Source organism: Silurus meridionalis, chromosome 11 (assembly GCF_014805685.1).
Source record: "Silurus meridionalis isolate SWU-2019-XX chromosome 11, ASM1480568v1, whole genome shotgun sequence".
Lineage (NCBI taxonomy): Eukaryota > Metazoa > Chordata > Actinopteri > Siluriformes > Siluridae > Silurus > Silurus meridionalis.
The window spans coordinates 7085021-7102274 of NC_060894.1; the positions used below are offsets into that span (position 1 = coordinate 7085021).

Below are 17254 nucleotides of genomic sequence, written 5' to 3' on the forward strand. Positions count from 1 at the left end.
TAAACCTCAACAGAAATTGTGAATTACTTGTCATAAATGTTTTATTTATCACTTTAAATGAATAATACAATAATAAAATAGTTTTTTTTAACATTTTTATGTAATTTATTAGTACAAACTATCAGATTGTTTTCACGAGGGGTGGTCTAGTGGTTAGGATGCGGTGCTCTCACCGCTGCGGCCCGGGTTCGATCCCAACCTCAGCCACTCTTAGTGCCGGTCCCAAGCCCGGATAAATGGGGAGGGTTGCATTAGGAAGGGCATGTGCCAAATCAAACATGCGGATGATTCGCTGTGGCGACCCCTAATGAGAGGAGCCGAAAGAAATCGCACTCTTAGTCCGTTTCCAAATAAAAAGTCACGAGCTATCGTGATCTTGAGGACACACAAATTAATATAACCAATTAAGGTTAAAGTGTAGTTAATTTTTTTATACTTATAAAAATTGTGTTTTTGATATATTTTTAATAATTTTATATAACTGCCACAAATTCTTCTCTCAGAGATTGATGAGGTTAAGAATGCAGGAAATCTGATTTCCAATTGCATTAACAGTTTGTATGGTAACACTGGGACTGCGATTGGTCCTGTTTGAGTAGACAGTGAATGACAAACAGGGTTTTTCATTTATGCACAGCATTAGAGTGAGTAGAACTAACAAGCACAAACTATGAAATATTTACTTACCAGAGAGTCTATTTAACTATTTAATGTAAAAAAAAAAACAAATACCTGCATCAACATGTGGTTTCTGGTACTGCAAATCTTCCCAGCACTACAACAGGCATAACAACACACATACAAAATAAAATAAAATACACCAGAAAACTTGTTACATAACCCATGTATAACGCTTAGACTTCTTGACTAATTTCTTTGCCAATACGTACATCAGTTAGATTTACATAATGTAACTATGGTGAGAATATCAGAGGCTGGATATGAAGAAACATCATTTCCTTCATCAGAAACCTCCAGCAGCATTTCATCATCTTTTGCTTGTGATATTTTGCATGTCGTCTCATACATTTTCTGAGACCCACAAGAATGACACAATCAACTGATCTGTTGTGCCAAAAAGGTTGTGCCAATGTCTTTCCAAATTCAAAATAAACAGCATGCAATTTATGTGCATCTGTTATTGTGTTTTCATGTCTGTGTTTTGTGTACTAAGTGTACCATTTTGAAACCACTAATAATTTAAAGCAGCAAAATGTCTGAAATCCCCCCTTACTCACTTCACAGCCGCATGGCTCTAGCGACACTAAGTCTTTCTTGTTTCTATCTTTCCATGTACAGTGCAACCTCAATACTCGTGGGGGATATGTTTTATGACCCCTCGCGAGTAACAAAAAATCGATAGATTTTGACTCTCTCCTTTTGATGGTTCCATTTTCAAGGGGAATTGTACATGTACTCAACAAAAAGTGGGAATTGCTCATCATAAATGTTTTATTTATCACTTTAAATGAAAAATAACTTTCTTTCGGCTTCTCCCGTTAGGGGTCGCCACAGCGGATCCTCTGCATGTTTAATTTGGCGCATGTTTTTACGCTGGATGCCCTTCCTAACGCAACCCTCCCCATTTATCCGGGCTTGGGACCGGCACTCGATCCCGCACCACAGCGGTGAGAGCGCCGCATCCTAAACACTAGACCAGCAGGGAACCTTCTATCACTTTAAATGAAAAATACAACAATAAAATAGTTTTTCAAACATTTTTATGCAATTTATTAGTACAAACTATCTGATTTTTTGCAAGTTACTCTTAGTCCGGTTCCAAATAAAAAAGTCACAAACTATCGAGGTCACGAGTGTCAAGGTTTTATTTACATTTATATATAAAAAGAAAAAGTTTTAAACCCTCTTCACTTTTTTCAATTGTGTTATGTCGCTGTCTGGACCCAAAATTGTTTAAACAGAATTCTAGAAATGTCTGTAAATTTGTTTGAAATATCACATGTTTATAAGTATTCAGATCATTTACTCTGTACTTAGTTTAAGCACCCATGGCAACACTTACAGCCTTAAGTCTTTTTGGATATGACCCAACAAGCTTTGCACACCTGGGTTGGGGTATTTTCTGCCATTTTTTATGGCAAATGCTATCAATGTGGGTCAGGTTGAATGGGGACCATCTGTGGATAGCCATTTTCAGGTCTCCCCAGAGTTGTGCATTTTTTAGAGAGGTGTATTTCCAAATCATGTCCAATCAATGAGCTTTTTCACAGGTAGAGTCCAGTCAAGGTGTAGAAACATCTCAGCAATGATCAAAAAATAAATTAATACTTTGCACTTTTATCTCTCTCTCTCTCATATACAGCGGGGCAGAAAAAGTATTTAGTCAGCCACCAATTGTGCAAGTTCTCCAACTTAAAAAGATGAGAGAGGCCTGTAATTTTCATCATAGGTACACTTCAACTATGAGAGTTAAAAATGAGAAAAATCATCACATTGTCTGATTTTTTTTTTTTTTATTTGCAAATTATGGTGGAAAATAAGTATTTGGTCAATAACAAAAGTTCATCTCAATGCTTTGTTATATACCCTTTGTTGGCAATGGCAGAGATCAAACTTTTCTGTAAGACTCCACAAGGTTTTTACACACTGTTGCTGGTAGTTTGGCCCATTCCTCCATGCAGATTTGAGGTTGAGATCTGGAGACTCCAGGACCTTGAAATGCTTCTTATGAAGCCACTCCTTCGTTGCTCGGGTGGTGTGTTTGGGATCATTGTCATGCTGAAAGACCCAGACACGTTTCATCTTCAATGCCCTTGCTGATGGAAGGAGGTTTTCACTCAAAATCTCATGATACATGGCCCCATTCATTCTTTCCTTTACACGGATCAGTCATCCTGGTCCCTTTGCAGAATAACAGCCCCAAAGCATAATGTTTCCACCCCCATGCTTCACAGTAGGTATGGTGTTCTTTGGATGCAACTCCAAACACTACAAGTTGAGTTTTTACCAAGAAGTTCTATTTTGGTTTCATCTGACCAAATGACATTCTCCCAATCCTCTTCTGGATCATCCAAATGCTCTCTAGCAAACTTCAGATGGGCCCGGACATGTACTGGCTTAAGCAGGGGGACACGTCTGGCACTGCAGGATTTGAGTCCCTGGAGGCGTAGTGTTACTGATGGTAGCCTTTGTTAATTTGGTCCCAGCTCTCTGCAGGTCATTCACTAGGTCCCCCCGTGTGGTTCTGGGATTTTTGCTCACTGTTCTTGTGATCATTTTGACCCCACGGGGTGAGATCTTGTGTGGAGCCCGAGATGGAGGGAGATTATCAGTGGTCTTGTATGTCTTCCATTTTCTAATAATTGCTCCCACAGTTGATTTCTTCACACCAAGCTGCTTACCTATTGCAGATTCAGTCTTCCCATCCTGGTGCAGGTCTACAATTTTGTTTCTGGTGTCCTTTGACAGCTCCTTGGTCTTGGCCATAGTGGAGTTTCAAAGTTTGAGGTTGTGGACAGGTGTCTTTTATACTGATAACGAGTTCAAACAGGTGCCATTAATACAGGTAACAAGTGGAGGACAATCTTGCTTTTTTTTGTAGGTGACCAAATACTTATTTTCCACCATAATTTGCAAATACCTTCTTTAAAAATCAGACAACGTGATTTTCTGGATTTTTTTTTCTCATTTTGTCTCTTATAGTTAAAGTGTACCTCCCCGAACACTCCCAGTATCACCAGTTCAGGTTAAAGTGTATTCTATTGTTTTATTAATTTGTAAAAAAAATTCCAATCCATTTTTTATTAGTTGTATACAACTGTAACAATTTCCTTCTCTCAAAATATGATGAGGTTTAAAATGCAAGAAATTAGATTTTCAGTTTTGTTTATTTTACCATCTGTCTTTGCTTTAATTCTAGTTCTTTTTCCTAATGTGTTATCTTTGTCTTAACATTCCTTTCTTTGTCCAGGCCATGTATTATATGTTTTATTGTATTATTGGCACATATTTGAATGCTGTAGCAAACACAAGCTTTTTTTTTTACACACTATTACTAACACTTCCACCTTTGTAACAGGGTGTAAAAAAGGAAGAGCAGTTCATTTCCAACAGTTCTTTCGACAGTTTTACAGACTGATTTGGATTTTATATATGGCTAAAATAGCAGCATGAAACAGGTTGAAATTGTAATTAAAAATGCTTTAATTCCAAAAAATAGCTCAGAAACTTAGAAAAGACAAAACAAGCACAATAAAACATGAAAAATAAATGACCATAAGTCAGTGATACACATAATATACTCGCATGTACATAATTCAATAATTTACTCTATAAATTAATTTGATTGCTGTCTGTATGGCAAGTATGTATGACATATTAGCACTTCAAGAAGTCTTTGGTTTTCATCACTTTTGTCATCCTTCCATTTTCAAACTGGCGAACATCTGGCCCACTGAAGAGATAGGTGTAACCTGCAAAACATATAGAGGGGCGTTTTAGTCAAAGCTGATGACGCTTCTGATTCAGCAGTTCGGAAATGTATTTAAAATACTGACCATTTTCCTGCAAAGCTGCCGTTACTTTTTTTGTCATTCCTGGAAAGCTTCTTTCCACAGGTTTAGCTTTAACACTGTCCAACACCTTTCTGTTCATGTCATAGCTTAAAAAAGAAATGTATTATTTAGCATTTTGAAAAGGAAAAAGAGCATGCTTTTGATAGCTTTAATATCTACACAATAAGAAGTACCTGTAGTAAGTCTTGCCGACAAAAAACAACGCCCTTCCAGAACGTTCATCATAAAGAGCAGAGTCAATCTTCTTCAGACTAGCTGGGAACCCAAAGTTCTGGAGAGTCAGCTGTTTCACAATGTCATAACCACTGAGAGCCCAGACCTTCTGACCTAAAGTTTACAAGCACAAGTTAATACTTACTCATGCATAATACCACAAACAGATTGCCATTGTTTAGAGCACCATATGTTTTACCTTTAAAGATGTACACCAAGTCAGCTGATGGATCCTCAAAAGCAGCATCAATATTGTTAGGAAGCTGTGGCCAGAAGAACTTGATCAGATATTGCTCAATTCCTGTGAACTGTGGGTGGCTGCGCCAGAAGAAACTGAACAACAGAAATCAGTATTAGATAATTATGAATTAGAAATAGTTTCATTAGATAATGTTACTTTGGGGACTATGTGTACCTGCTTTTGAAGAAGATCTTCTCTCCACGCAGGGTAGTAATAGCATCCAGGGCCAGATTGGGGTCACAGGCACTAGGGGTGACTGGAGGTGTTGGCTCAGGCTTATCAGGGTTAACGGGTTTTTCAGTGTTTCGGCCTGTTGAAATCATTTCACTTTAAATAATTGCATTGCATTTTATAGAAAGCATTTCTACATTTGCCAGTAACTTATAACAGAAACTTACCATACAGAGCCTGAATTCTATTGACATCATCTCTAGGCAGGAGATATTTGTCAACATTGACGGGGCTGTATGTTGGGTACATCAATGCACCAGGAACATTGGAATGCTCGAGACCCAAAGAGTGTCCAAATTCATGAGCAGCCACCAAGAACAAGTTGTATCCTGTGGATGAATATGTGTTGTTTATGATGCTTTCTTAATAGTATATATATATATATATATATATATATATATATATATATATATATATATATATATATATATATAATTTTTTTTTTTTCGTTATTTGAATGAGATGTAAGATAATTACCCCTAGTAGATCTGAAGGTGAATGTCTCGTCGTCATCAAAATGAGCATCACCACCAATGCCAGGAGCAGGAAAAAATGCATGGGCCAAGAAACCATTAGGTCCATCAAATGGGGAGCCATCACCGTGATCTGAAATTGGAAATTCATAATTTATATGTTAATTACTTGAAAGCTGTTTATCTTGTCTGGCTACCTTCAATTCTTCATGAAGGTGGATAAGCACAGAGATCACCATTTGATATGTAGTCATTAGTGATAAATTTATGGTTATCGACTTGGCAGTCTAAAGTGGTTATATTTTGTTTTTCATTTTAGTATTGGTATGACTAGAAGCAGGGACAGATACCCATATGTTTTAAACTCGAAATCAAGAGATGCCTACTCTTCTGTTCAGTACTTATAGTGGAACCTATTATCTACATTGACTCTTTAAAATTATATTTATGGTACTTTTTATTTTTACTCTGTAATATTCTGCACAAATGTGTTTCGAGAACCGGCTTCAGTGTCGACAGGTAATGATACCAATTCTATTGGATAAAATGGGAGACTTACCTCTAACAACAAATGAGATCATGATGTCAGCTACACCACTGTAGATGCGAGTGAACTTTAGAGGGGTGACATTAGCCCAAACTTGCAGTGCTTTCTCGATTGAGGCATCCACTTCAGCCTCAGACATGTCAGGAGTATAATTTAAAATCCTGTAGAATAAAATAACAAAGTGTAAATTATTAAATATTTTCACCAGTTTGTTTGATAAAGCTAGAAGAGGTTACATGAATGCATTGGATAGCTTTCTTACCTGTAAGTCAAGCTGTTTGTCGACCATTTGTAACTTTGAGGTCTGGCTTTGTATGCAGCCACATCTGGAACCCCACAGCGAGGCTTCTTCATCATCTCCATCGTTTCAGCATCCAGAGTTCCTGTCACCTTTAACCCAAAAAACTGCTGCATCTCACCCAGCTTCAAGCTCATCTCATCGACCGTACGCCCAGATGGCTGCTTGCTCTCCTCCTCCATGTTGTACAGCTTTTTCAAGTAATTCTGGTGAAAAAAGAAAAAAGGATTTAGAAATCAGGCTAAACTAAATGTAAAACCATTTATTTCTCAGTGCAGCACCATTCTTACCTTTGCAAATTCTTCATCATTCTTCTCAATAGATGGTGTTACAGGACCTGAGTGAACTCTGAACACCAGACCAATGAGGACACACAACTGGTAGTAAGTCTTCATTTTGCTTCTCCTTGAAGAAACTAATGCAGTTTGGGCTCCACTGCCTGCTTATATATATACAATAAAGGTTGAGGTATTAAGCAACAACCTGAGTCATAGGCTGGTGACATAAGATAAGGAAGGAAATTACAGATGACTCTATATAGTGAATTTCCTTTTATATAGTACTTACAATAACAATCAGTCTTATTCAACAATCACAAATATTTTACACCTAGAATTAATTTTTTTGTAAAAGTGTTTGGATGTGAGTAAAAAAAAAAGGTTTTGTAAGCTGTAATGGTTTCATAAGTCACCATTAACCAAATATATGTACATATTGGATTTTTTGTTTTTTTGCTTAAATGCCATGTCCATGATCAACAGAGATGATTACTTAATAAAACATTTATATAAACATCATATTTTAAATATTTTCCTTTCAGTCTATTTAAAGTAATTATGTTTTAATGACACATACATCACATGGTACATCAGCTATTTTTAATTTTGTGTGTATATATGTGTGTGTGTGTGTGTGTGTGTGTGTGTGTGTGTGTGTGTGCCTTTGTGTGCGTGTGTGTGCCTTTGTGTGCATGTCTATATCCTGTGGGTGTTTCTGTTGAGTGTTTTGGTTGATGATGTAATCATAGTCACTTCTCTTATTCTGGTTGTCTGGAAGCAAAATTGAGCTGTGATTTCTACAAGGGCAGGATATTGAAAAATATCACTATTTCAAATACCTCTGTCCCACAAAACACAATGTTGTTTAACATCACAGTACACACAACTGCTTCATTTTCTACTATATAAAATACCACTGCCCCAAATATCACTAAATCTACCACCCCTGTTTGGAATATGGACATGTCTGAACCTGTGAACAGCATCACAAAATAATATATAGCCCTCAGCAAAAGCACATCTAGATACGTCTCATTTCATGTCCTATTTCCATTATTTAAACACCTGCTTTAGACCTGCCTTTGACAACATGCGATAAAAAATTAACTTAGACATGGTTTAACTTGATCTGTATAGGATTAGATAGATAGATAGATAGATAGATAGATAGATAGATAGATAGATAGATAGATAGATAGATAGATAGATAGATAGATAGATAGATAGATACCAATTGTGCAAATTGACAAGTGCAGATAAATATGTAGTACATGTACAGCATGTAAAATATGCAAACATATTTACAGTAAATAAATATAAAGTCTATAGCAGTGGAAAAAATGTACAGACACTGTTTAAAAGTACAAGTAAATAGTTATAAGGCTAAGGCAGTAAAAAATGGGCAAACACTGTTGTAAAGGTACAACAAGTTATAAATCTACGGCATTGAAAAAAAAATTCAAATTGCTTAATGATGAAGTAAATATACAGTATGTAAACATGTGTGTGGAATATTAGGAAGAATGTGCAGTATGTAAGATATAAAGAGATACAGTATTCAGGTTTGTAAGGTATGTAAGGTGTACATATAGATACAGATACGTATAAATAAGATATAAGTGCAGATGTATGTACAATATGTGTAGAGAATGAGGAGTATATAAATGTACAATATGCAATATGTACATTGGAGGTACAACTGTATAGAAGTTATACACAATGTTTATATAGTGTTTGTACAATGTTCTAACTTTGTAGTGTAGGGTTTAGAAGAGTGATGTTCGACTGAGTTTCGACAGTGAGTAGAATAATTAAAGTCTCTTGAGAAAGATGTTTTAATACTAATAAAGCAAATCCTTACAGCATTTGCATGTCATTGTACAAACGTATTGCATGAATTCTCAGAACCTCCTAGCAGCAATAGAAAACCACAAACTAGTTCCTCAATGCTTATGCAAGATTATGTTACAGTTTTGATTTAATTCTGTGGAGGTTTTGTAACGCATTTCTCACAACATGTTTTTAATCAACTAGATTTATATTTTTATGGGCAGACTACTACCTGATTATTATGAGAAATTATTTTGCTGGGAATTCCCTTGTAAATGCATTCTGGTTTTAAATTAAAATGCGTAGAAACATTAACAATGTAATGTACAATGCAAATAAAAAACATCTGAACCAGTACCCTTCTATTATTACAAAAGTATTTGTCTTTAAATGTACTTAAGTATCCAATTTTTATGAGTTATTATGGCTATAATGTTTCTATTATCATTTTTGTCACAAGATTCTTGCTTAATCACATCAGTTTATGTGAAAAGACTCTGTTACTCTTAGCAAATCAGTCTATTAAAAGGATGATATTAATGAGTCAAACACTAATTCAGACCTATTAAAATTATCATGAGCCCAAAACCTTTTCAACTACTTAAAAATATCTTGCAAATAAGGCCACGGGTGGTCTGCTAAGTAGATACCACCAAGTGGCAATCAAAACAAGTTTAAAACAGAGTGTGCATTCTTCCCTGATAGTCATATTTACAGGATAGGCATCTAAATATTTTTAATGACTCTTACTTAAATACAAATGTTTACTCAGTATTTCTACTTCTGCTATTTGTAAAAGAATCCATACTTTTACCATAAGTGTACTGTAATTTCTTAGTACTCCGTTCATAACAAATGCAAAAACAGCATCCTATTCCAATACCATTCCAATAAACTTAAAGGATAAATTGAAAATGAACACAAACCTTTGGAGAAGATGATAATGAAGAACTGGCACCTGAAACATCCTGTTACCCAATTACCTTTCTGTGCAACAACAGAATTTTAGATTTCTTATTTACCTTTTCCGTTTCTCTCTCTTTGGTATTTGTATTAGAACTATAAAAAGGCAGGAATAAAACACTACAGGATGTGCTATTATAGCAAAATAATAACGATTTTGCTATAATAGCAGGTCTTGATAGCTTTATAATATACATTCAATACATAATAGGACTGTGGAATCCTTAACTTTTTCTTTTGGTTTTTTTTTTTCCTTAAAACCATATTTTTTCTTTAGGAATTACATTCCTTCAGCTCATACACAAACAGACTGCTGTAAGATAACACATGTAAGGCAGTGCTGTTCCCTGAAGCCCAAGCGAGAGAAATCCGAAAACCAAATTCCCAATAATTTCACAAATATGACTACAAATGTCTTTGCATAAGCTGGTATTGCAAAATCTTTCCCATTAATCTTGTGGAGAAGCTGTAAACCTGGTTTTTGTTATCTTTTATGTTATGTTTTATGTTATATTTTGTCATCTTCATTATAGCAGGTATAAAGAGTGTCACTTTCTAAATCACAGTATCAGGGTGGATAAAGTAACTACAATCTATTTTTCCTTTTACGAAGGCAAAAAGTAAATCAACAATATTCCAGAACAACATCTCTTTAACAGAGGGTGTAGCGAATTACGCAAAAAAAGCATTGTTTCCTGATTTGGCTTTCTGAACACATCTGAGTGCGTGAAGCAGAAAGCCAAGCGTCATTGTGGAAATGTCTCACATGTAAGTGACAACAATAATTCATAAGGAACTAAAATATGTTGAGTTTCAGCACAACGGTTTGATTAATGAATCCTCCATCAGTCAGTAAAAGGTCACAAAAATGAGTCACAAGTCAAATACAAAACCAATAATGTTTTTTCTTCAGTTGAAAAAAATATATATAAAAAAACCCTAAAGAACAAAATTGTACATAAAGTGAATTTTGATTTTTGCCAAAACTTTGTGTAAAAAGTAAATGGTGTTGCAATGAATAGGAAGAGTTAAGACCTGAAATGAAAAAGAAAATACTTCCACTGTGTCTATAAACAAAAATTTTATTTTTATATATGCAGTAGAATATATTTTAGACTGATGATCAAAATGATAGGATTCTAGATTCTGGGATAAAAAATCTTTTTGTCATTTTGTTGTTGGAAATTTATTTAGAAAGGAAAGAAAAAAAAGTTCTATATTATACATTCAGTTTACAGTAGTATCTCAGTTAATCCATGAACAAAATTATAAACACATTTCTTATCTGTTTTAGGAATTACCATTTATCTGCTAAAGATTTTACTGCCATGATTTTTTTATGTCCTGTGTGCTGATGTATTGAACAAAGAAATAAAATTTATTATTTATCATCTAAAGATGAATAATTTTTTCTAGTTTTAATGGTTGAGAAAAACACTTGATGGCCATATAATTGACATGTCGTTTTGATGGGACTCAAAGAATAAATACAATAAAATAACACTACAAAATAAATAGGGACCACATCTTAAGATGTTTATCCTAAAACAAACATATTAAAACATTTTTATAAAGATTTTAACACTAAATTTAGCACTGTGGCAATGGTTTTTGAGCAGTATGTTTAGATGCTATAAAAAAAGGAAATGTTACTGGGAAAATGTTATTGGGAAATCTCCAAGCAGCATGCAGTGTTGATATGTGTGTGTATGTGTGTGTGTGTGTGTGTGTATGTGTGCCTGTGGATCCTAGTGAAATACACAAATTAGCTTTTACGTCAAGGCAGACATGCCTTTAAAAGGAGTGAAGCATTTCCTCTTGCCTTGTTTTCAATTCAATTCATTTTTATTTGTATAGCACTTTGAGTGCTTTTTCTGGTTACAAAATATATAAAAACTGATTCATATTTGTTACGTTCTTCTTGGGAGGTGATGTGGAATGATTTAGAAATATATATATATATATATATATATATATATATATATATATATATATATATATATATATATATATATATATATATATATATAGTGTTTATGAATCATTCTTTATTTCCATTAAGCACTTGGTCATGATGAAGTTACAACTCCAGATGTCAAGATGTGACATTCAAAATCACGGTTCCCCATATCCCATATGTTTTATGTGAAGCTCCGGACCCGACCAGCATGAGTACTTTATATAAATGGCCAATAAGTTTACATTTAACTATTTTGTATAATATTATTATTAATAATATTATTGTCCATGTACTTGCATAGCTTCAATGGGAAATGAAAAGCAATGTTCTCAAAATGTTTGTTTTCAGTCACTGAAGTCTAAAAAAAGGATCCCAGCATAGACATGTTGCTACAGGCCTGCAAGTGTATTTAGTTTAGGAGTGTTTGTAGGAAGTAAGTGTGGGTGTAAAGGGATTTTTACCAAACTGCTCAGCCAGATGACTGGCTCAGGTGATTTCCAGACGTTCGCAACACCATGCCCATGACCGGATGGTAAAAACTGTTGATGTCAGAAGTTAGTCAGTGTGTAATTCTGTTTATAATTTGCTGCATAATTTAAATCAAAGTAAGTTTCAAGGTCCACTGCTAGCTGTAAAAACGTTGACTTGGGTAAACACTGGCTTTCTGAAAATATCAAATTTTTTAAATTAGCATGCACGTTTGCATTGTAAATACAAACCCGATTCCGAAAAAGTTGGGACACAAATTGTGAATAAAAAAATGCAATAATTTACAAATCTCATAAACTTATATTTTATTCACAATAGAATATAGATAACATATCAAATGTTGAAAGTGAGACATTTTGAAATGTCATGACAAATATTGGCTCATTTTGAATTTCATGAGAGCTATACATTCCAAAAAAGTTGGGACAGGTAGCAATAAGAGGCCGGAAAAGTTAAATGTACATATAAAGAACAGCTGAAGGACCAATTTGCAACTTATTAGGTCAGTTAGCAACATTATTGGGTATAAAAAGAGCCTCTCATAGTGTCAGTGTCTCTCAGAAGTCAAGATGGGCAGAGGATCACCAATTCCCCCAATGCTGCTGCGAAAAATAGTAGAGCAATATCAGAAAGGAGTTTCTCAGAGAAAAATTGCGATGAGTTTGAAGTTATCATCATCTACAGTGCATAAGATCATCCAAAGTTTTAGAGAATTTGGAACAATCTCTGTGCGTAAGGATCAAGGCCGGAAAACCATACTGGATGCCGTGATCTTCGGGCCCTGAGACGGCACTGCATCACATACAGGAATGCTTCTGTAATGGAAATCACAAAATGGGCTCAGGAATACTTCCAGAAAAATTGTCAGTGAACACAATCCACCGTGCCATTCGCTGTTGCCATCTAAAACTCTATAGGTCAAAAAAGAAGCCATATCTAAACATAATCCAGAAGCGCAGGCATTTTCTCTGGGCCAAGGCTTATTTAAAATGGACTGTGGCAAAGTGGAAAACTGTTCTGTGGTCAGACGAATCAAAATTTGAAGTTCTTTTTGGAAAACTGGGACGCCATGTCATCTGGACTAAAGAGGATAAGGACAACCCAAGTTGTTATCAGCCCTCAGTTCAGAAGCCTGCATCTCTGATGGTATGGGGTTTCATGAGTGCGTGTGGAATGGGCAGCTTACACATCTGGAAAGGCACCATCAATGCTGAAAGGTATATCCAAGTACTAGAACAACATATGCTCCCATCCAGACGTCTTCTCTTTCAGGGAAGACCATTTATTTTCCAACATGACAATGCCAGACCACATACTGCATCGATTACATCATAGCTGATTGGAAGAAGGATCTGGATACTGAAATGGCCAGCCTGTAGTCCAGATCTTTCACCTATAGAAAACCTTTTGCGCATCAAAAAAAGGGGAAGATGGCGACAAAGACCTAAGACAGTTGAGCAACTAGAAGCCTGTATTAGACAAGAATGGGACAACATTCCTATTCCTAAACTTGTCTCCTCAGTCCCCAAACGTTTTCAGAATGTTATAAAAAGGGGAGGGGATGCCACACAAAGGTTAACATGGCCTTGTCCCAACTTTTTTGAGATGTGTTGATGCCATGAAATTAAAGGTCAACTTATGTTTCCCTTAAAATTATACATTTTCTCAGTTTAAACATTTGAAATGTCATCTATGTTGTATTCTGAATAAAATATTGAAATTTGAAACTTCCACTTCATTGCATTCTGTTTTTATTCACAGTTTGAACAGTGTCCCAACATTTTTGGAATCGTTTGTACAATGAATTTTAAAACGTAAAACAGTCTCAGAAGGACAAAAATGTCTGGATCATTGGCTTTATAATTCTATTTAAAGAAAAACCTGAAAACCTTTTTAATTTACAATGTTTGCCATTTTCTCTGGTAAATTGCACTGAATTCATCTGGATTAATCATCTGGATATATTTTAAAGTGCAAACATTTCACTTATATAAAGGTTGAAAAAAAGGTTGGGGTATTTATAAGTGTACTTTAAAGGGTCCCTAACAGTTAGTGTTCTTAGTTCTTAGTTCTGAGTGTTCTTTGGGAAAGCTAAGGCTCCAGCACATGTGTAAATTATATACTCAGTCACATTTTGCTCCATCACACATCTTACGCACTAAACTGAAGCAGATGACCTGCAGCATAAGCATGTGGATGTAATTAAGTGAGATATTTGGAGTTTTCCTAAGAACAAGTGTGAAATCCCACTATTCCCAATATTGTGCCTCGATTTTTCCATTTCCGATTCACATGCAAAAGGATTAAGATGGACTCATTCACAGGTAGGTCAGGATTGAACAGTTGGACAAGTAGCAAAATGATGTCAGTTGTTTACAAAAAAATGTCTGACTGATTGACAACCTAGATGGTAAAAATCACTTTCAGTAATGTTTTCTTTAATAACATAATTCACAAATTTAGAAAGGTTAATATGTAAAGAAATAAAGCACTCAGGGAAAAAAGTTCACATCCCAATAATAACGTGTTTAATTATCTTATATAATAGAAATTTCTAGCAAATGTAATATTTAATTGTTCAAAAATGTACTTCTCTTTACTTTAATACATTTATAGTAAGTATGTTTAATGTTGCAGCATGTCCAGTTCCTGTTATGAATTAGGTTACAGTTTATACAAGCATTCACTCCCTTACCAGCCTCCACCTCATTTCTTGCTATCAAAATGAAAAAGTACTTAAATACTATGAAATTAGGAGGCCATCTTGTACATTTTCCATGGAATAAAAAATTTATATTTTTTAGCTTCTTTAACATGTCAGAATGAAACAAAGATCAAACGAATAGATACAAAAATAAAAAAGTAGCAAAAAAAGGTATCTTCAATTAACAAATAAAGTTACTGTATCATGTCACAAAGTAGAACCATTAGTATTTAATAGGCAAATACTATTATAGTAAACATTACCTCTTTTGCAGAATAAATACACCAGAGCAGTTAAAGCTACCATTCAAAATGTAATTAGTAAAAGTAATTGTCAATTAAAGTATAGTGGAGCAGTGGTTTACAGTAACAAATTACATTTAATTAATTAAGTAGCTTTTTCTCGAATCTGTACTTCACTGAAGTATTTCCATTTTTAGAAATATTTACTTTAATTTCGCTACATTTCAAAGTCAAATATCTTAATTTTACCAACTACTGCTCTTTATTTAACTTGTTTCGATTGCCACTTGGTGGTATCTACTTAGTGCCAACATACAATTCAGCATCAGTTCAAAAGCAAGCAGAACATGTAATAAATAATAAAAGATGAAAGAAACGCCTGACTTGCAACAACACCCGCGGCCTTATTTGTGCAATATTCTTTTTAAGTTTAAGTTTTGGCTCATGATAATTTGAATAGATATCACTCAGTGTTTGACTCATTAATATCATTCCATTAATAGATTGGCATGCTGATATTAACATGAGTCTTTTCACATAAACTGAGTTATTTAAGCAAAGCATATTTACCGTAATTTCCGGACTATAAAGCGCACCCATATATAAGCCGTACCCACTGAATTTTACAAATATTTTTATTTTTAACATAAATAAGCCGCAGGTGTCTACACTAATGTACTTTACACAGGCTTTAACAAAAGACAACGGGTGAAATATGTTGCGCTTTCTTTTGGAGCATAGCGCTATTTTGGGAATAGCCTGGCACAGCATTTTTCCGCTATTACTGTGTGTTCAAGACGAGGATTATGTCATTATTATTTTCTGATGCTGATTTCTAAGTTTCTTTGACTAACCCTTAACGCTGTTGCCAAGAAAAATAAAAAAGCATGAGTTTTGGAAACCTGTCTGTGCTTATATGATTTCTGTTGTAACTGGGGTTAGCGAGCTCTCCCTTAACCCAGACTCAACGCGTTACAACGGCTTGTATCTAAACAGTAGCCTACCAAGAAAGTCATTGTTCACTGTCTTCCTCCTTCCTTTCACAACTATTTCTCTCGAGAGTTTATCTTTTGGCATCGTCGTGCGTTAAAAAAACGTTTTTTCTCCCGAACCCGTGCAGCTCAGAACACAGATGAGGTGTGTTTTTCGTTTCCGCTAGGAAATTTCATTGGTCTAATGTTATGTCGCTCAGTTTTTTGGCTTGAAGTTTGTAAAACCGGGAAAAAAGCAGGAAAAATTCATAAATTAGCCGCTTCGTTGTTTAAGCCGCGGGGTTCAAAACGTGGGGAAAAAGTAGCGGCTTATAGTCCGAAAAATACGGTAAATTATAGCCATAATGTCATAGTACTAAGTACATTTGAAGGCAAATGCTTTTGTACTTTTACTCAAGTGAACTTTGAAAGGGAGCACTTTTACATTTACTAAAGTAATATTTTGCATTTTATTTGAGTAACGTATCTCCACTTTAACTCAAATACTATATATATATATATATATATATATATATATATATATATATATATATATATATATATATATACAGTACAGACCAAAAGTTTGGACACACCTTCTCATTCAAAGAGTTTTCTTTATTTTCATGACAATGAAAATTGTAGAGTCACACTGAAGGCATCAAGGGCTATTTGACCAAGAAGGAGAGTGATGGGGTGCTGCGCCAGATGACCTGGCCTCCACAGTCACCGGACCTGAACCCAATCGAGATGGTTTAGGGGTGAGCTGGACCGCAGAGTGAAGGCAAAAGGGCCAACAAGTGCCAAGCATCTCTCGGGGAACTCCTTCAAGACTGTTGGAAGACCATTTCAGGTGACTACCTCTTGAAGCTCATCAAGAGAATGCCAAGAGTGTACAAAGCAGTAATCAAAGCAAAAGGTGGCTACTTTGAAGAACCTAGAATATGACATTTTTCAGTTGTTTCACACTTTTTTGTTATGTATATAATTACATATATAATTCCACGTGTTAATTCATAGTTTTGATGCCTTCAGTGTGAATCTACAATTTTCATAGTCATGAAAATAAAGAAAACTCTTTGAATGAGAAGGTGTGTCCAAACTTTTGGTCTGTACTGTATATGTACATAAATCAAATGATAAATGAAACAGAAAAATTAAAAAGAGTAAAAGTTGCTTATATCTTTGATACTCGGTAAAACTTATGTACAGTAACAAAGTACATTTACTGGATTTCATGTTGGAAACAATAGATCTGATCATTTTTAAAAATGCACTA

General features: G+C 34.9%; 1 protein-coding gene across 1 annotated transcript; it reads right to left on the reverse strand.

The window, feature by feature from the left end:
• Positions 1-4140: 4140 nt before the first annotated feature.
• On the reverse strand, positions 4141-6977 carry LOC124393060 (collagenase 3-like). Its single transcript, XM_046860373.1, has 10 exons — positions 6829-6977; positions 6503-6744; positions 6253-6401; positions 5698-5826; positions 5388-5549; positions 5164-5299; positions 4948-5081; positions 4709-4862; positions 4518-4621; positions 4141-4433 (listed from the first exon to the last, which is right to left on the reverse strand). Exons 1-10 carry the CDS (start codon positions 6931-6933, stop codon positions 4339-4341), a joined length of 1410 nt encoding a protein of 469 aa, XP_046716329.1. The 5' UTR covers positions 6934-6977; the 3' UTR covers positions 4141-4338.
• Between the last annotated feature and the right edge of the window lie 10277 nt (positions 6978-17254).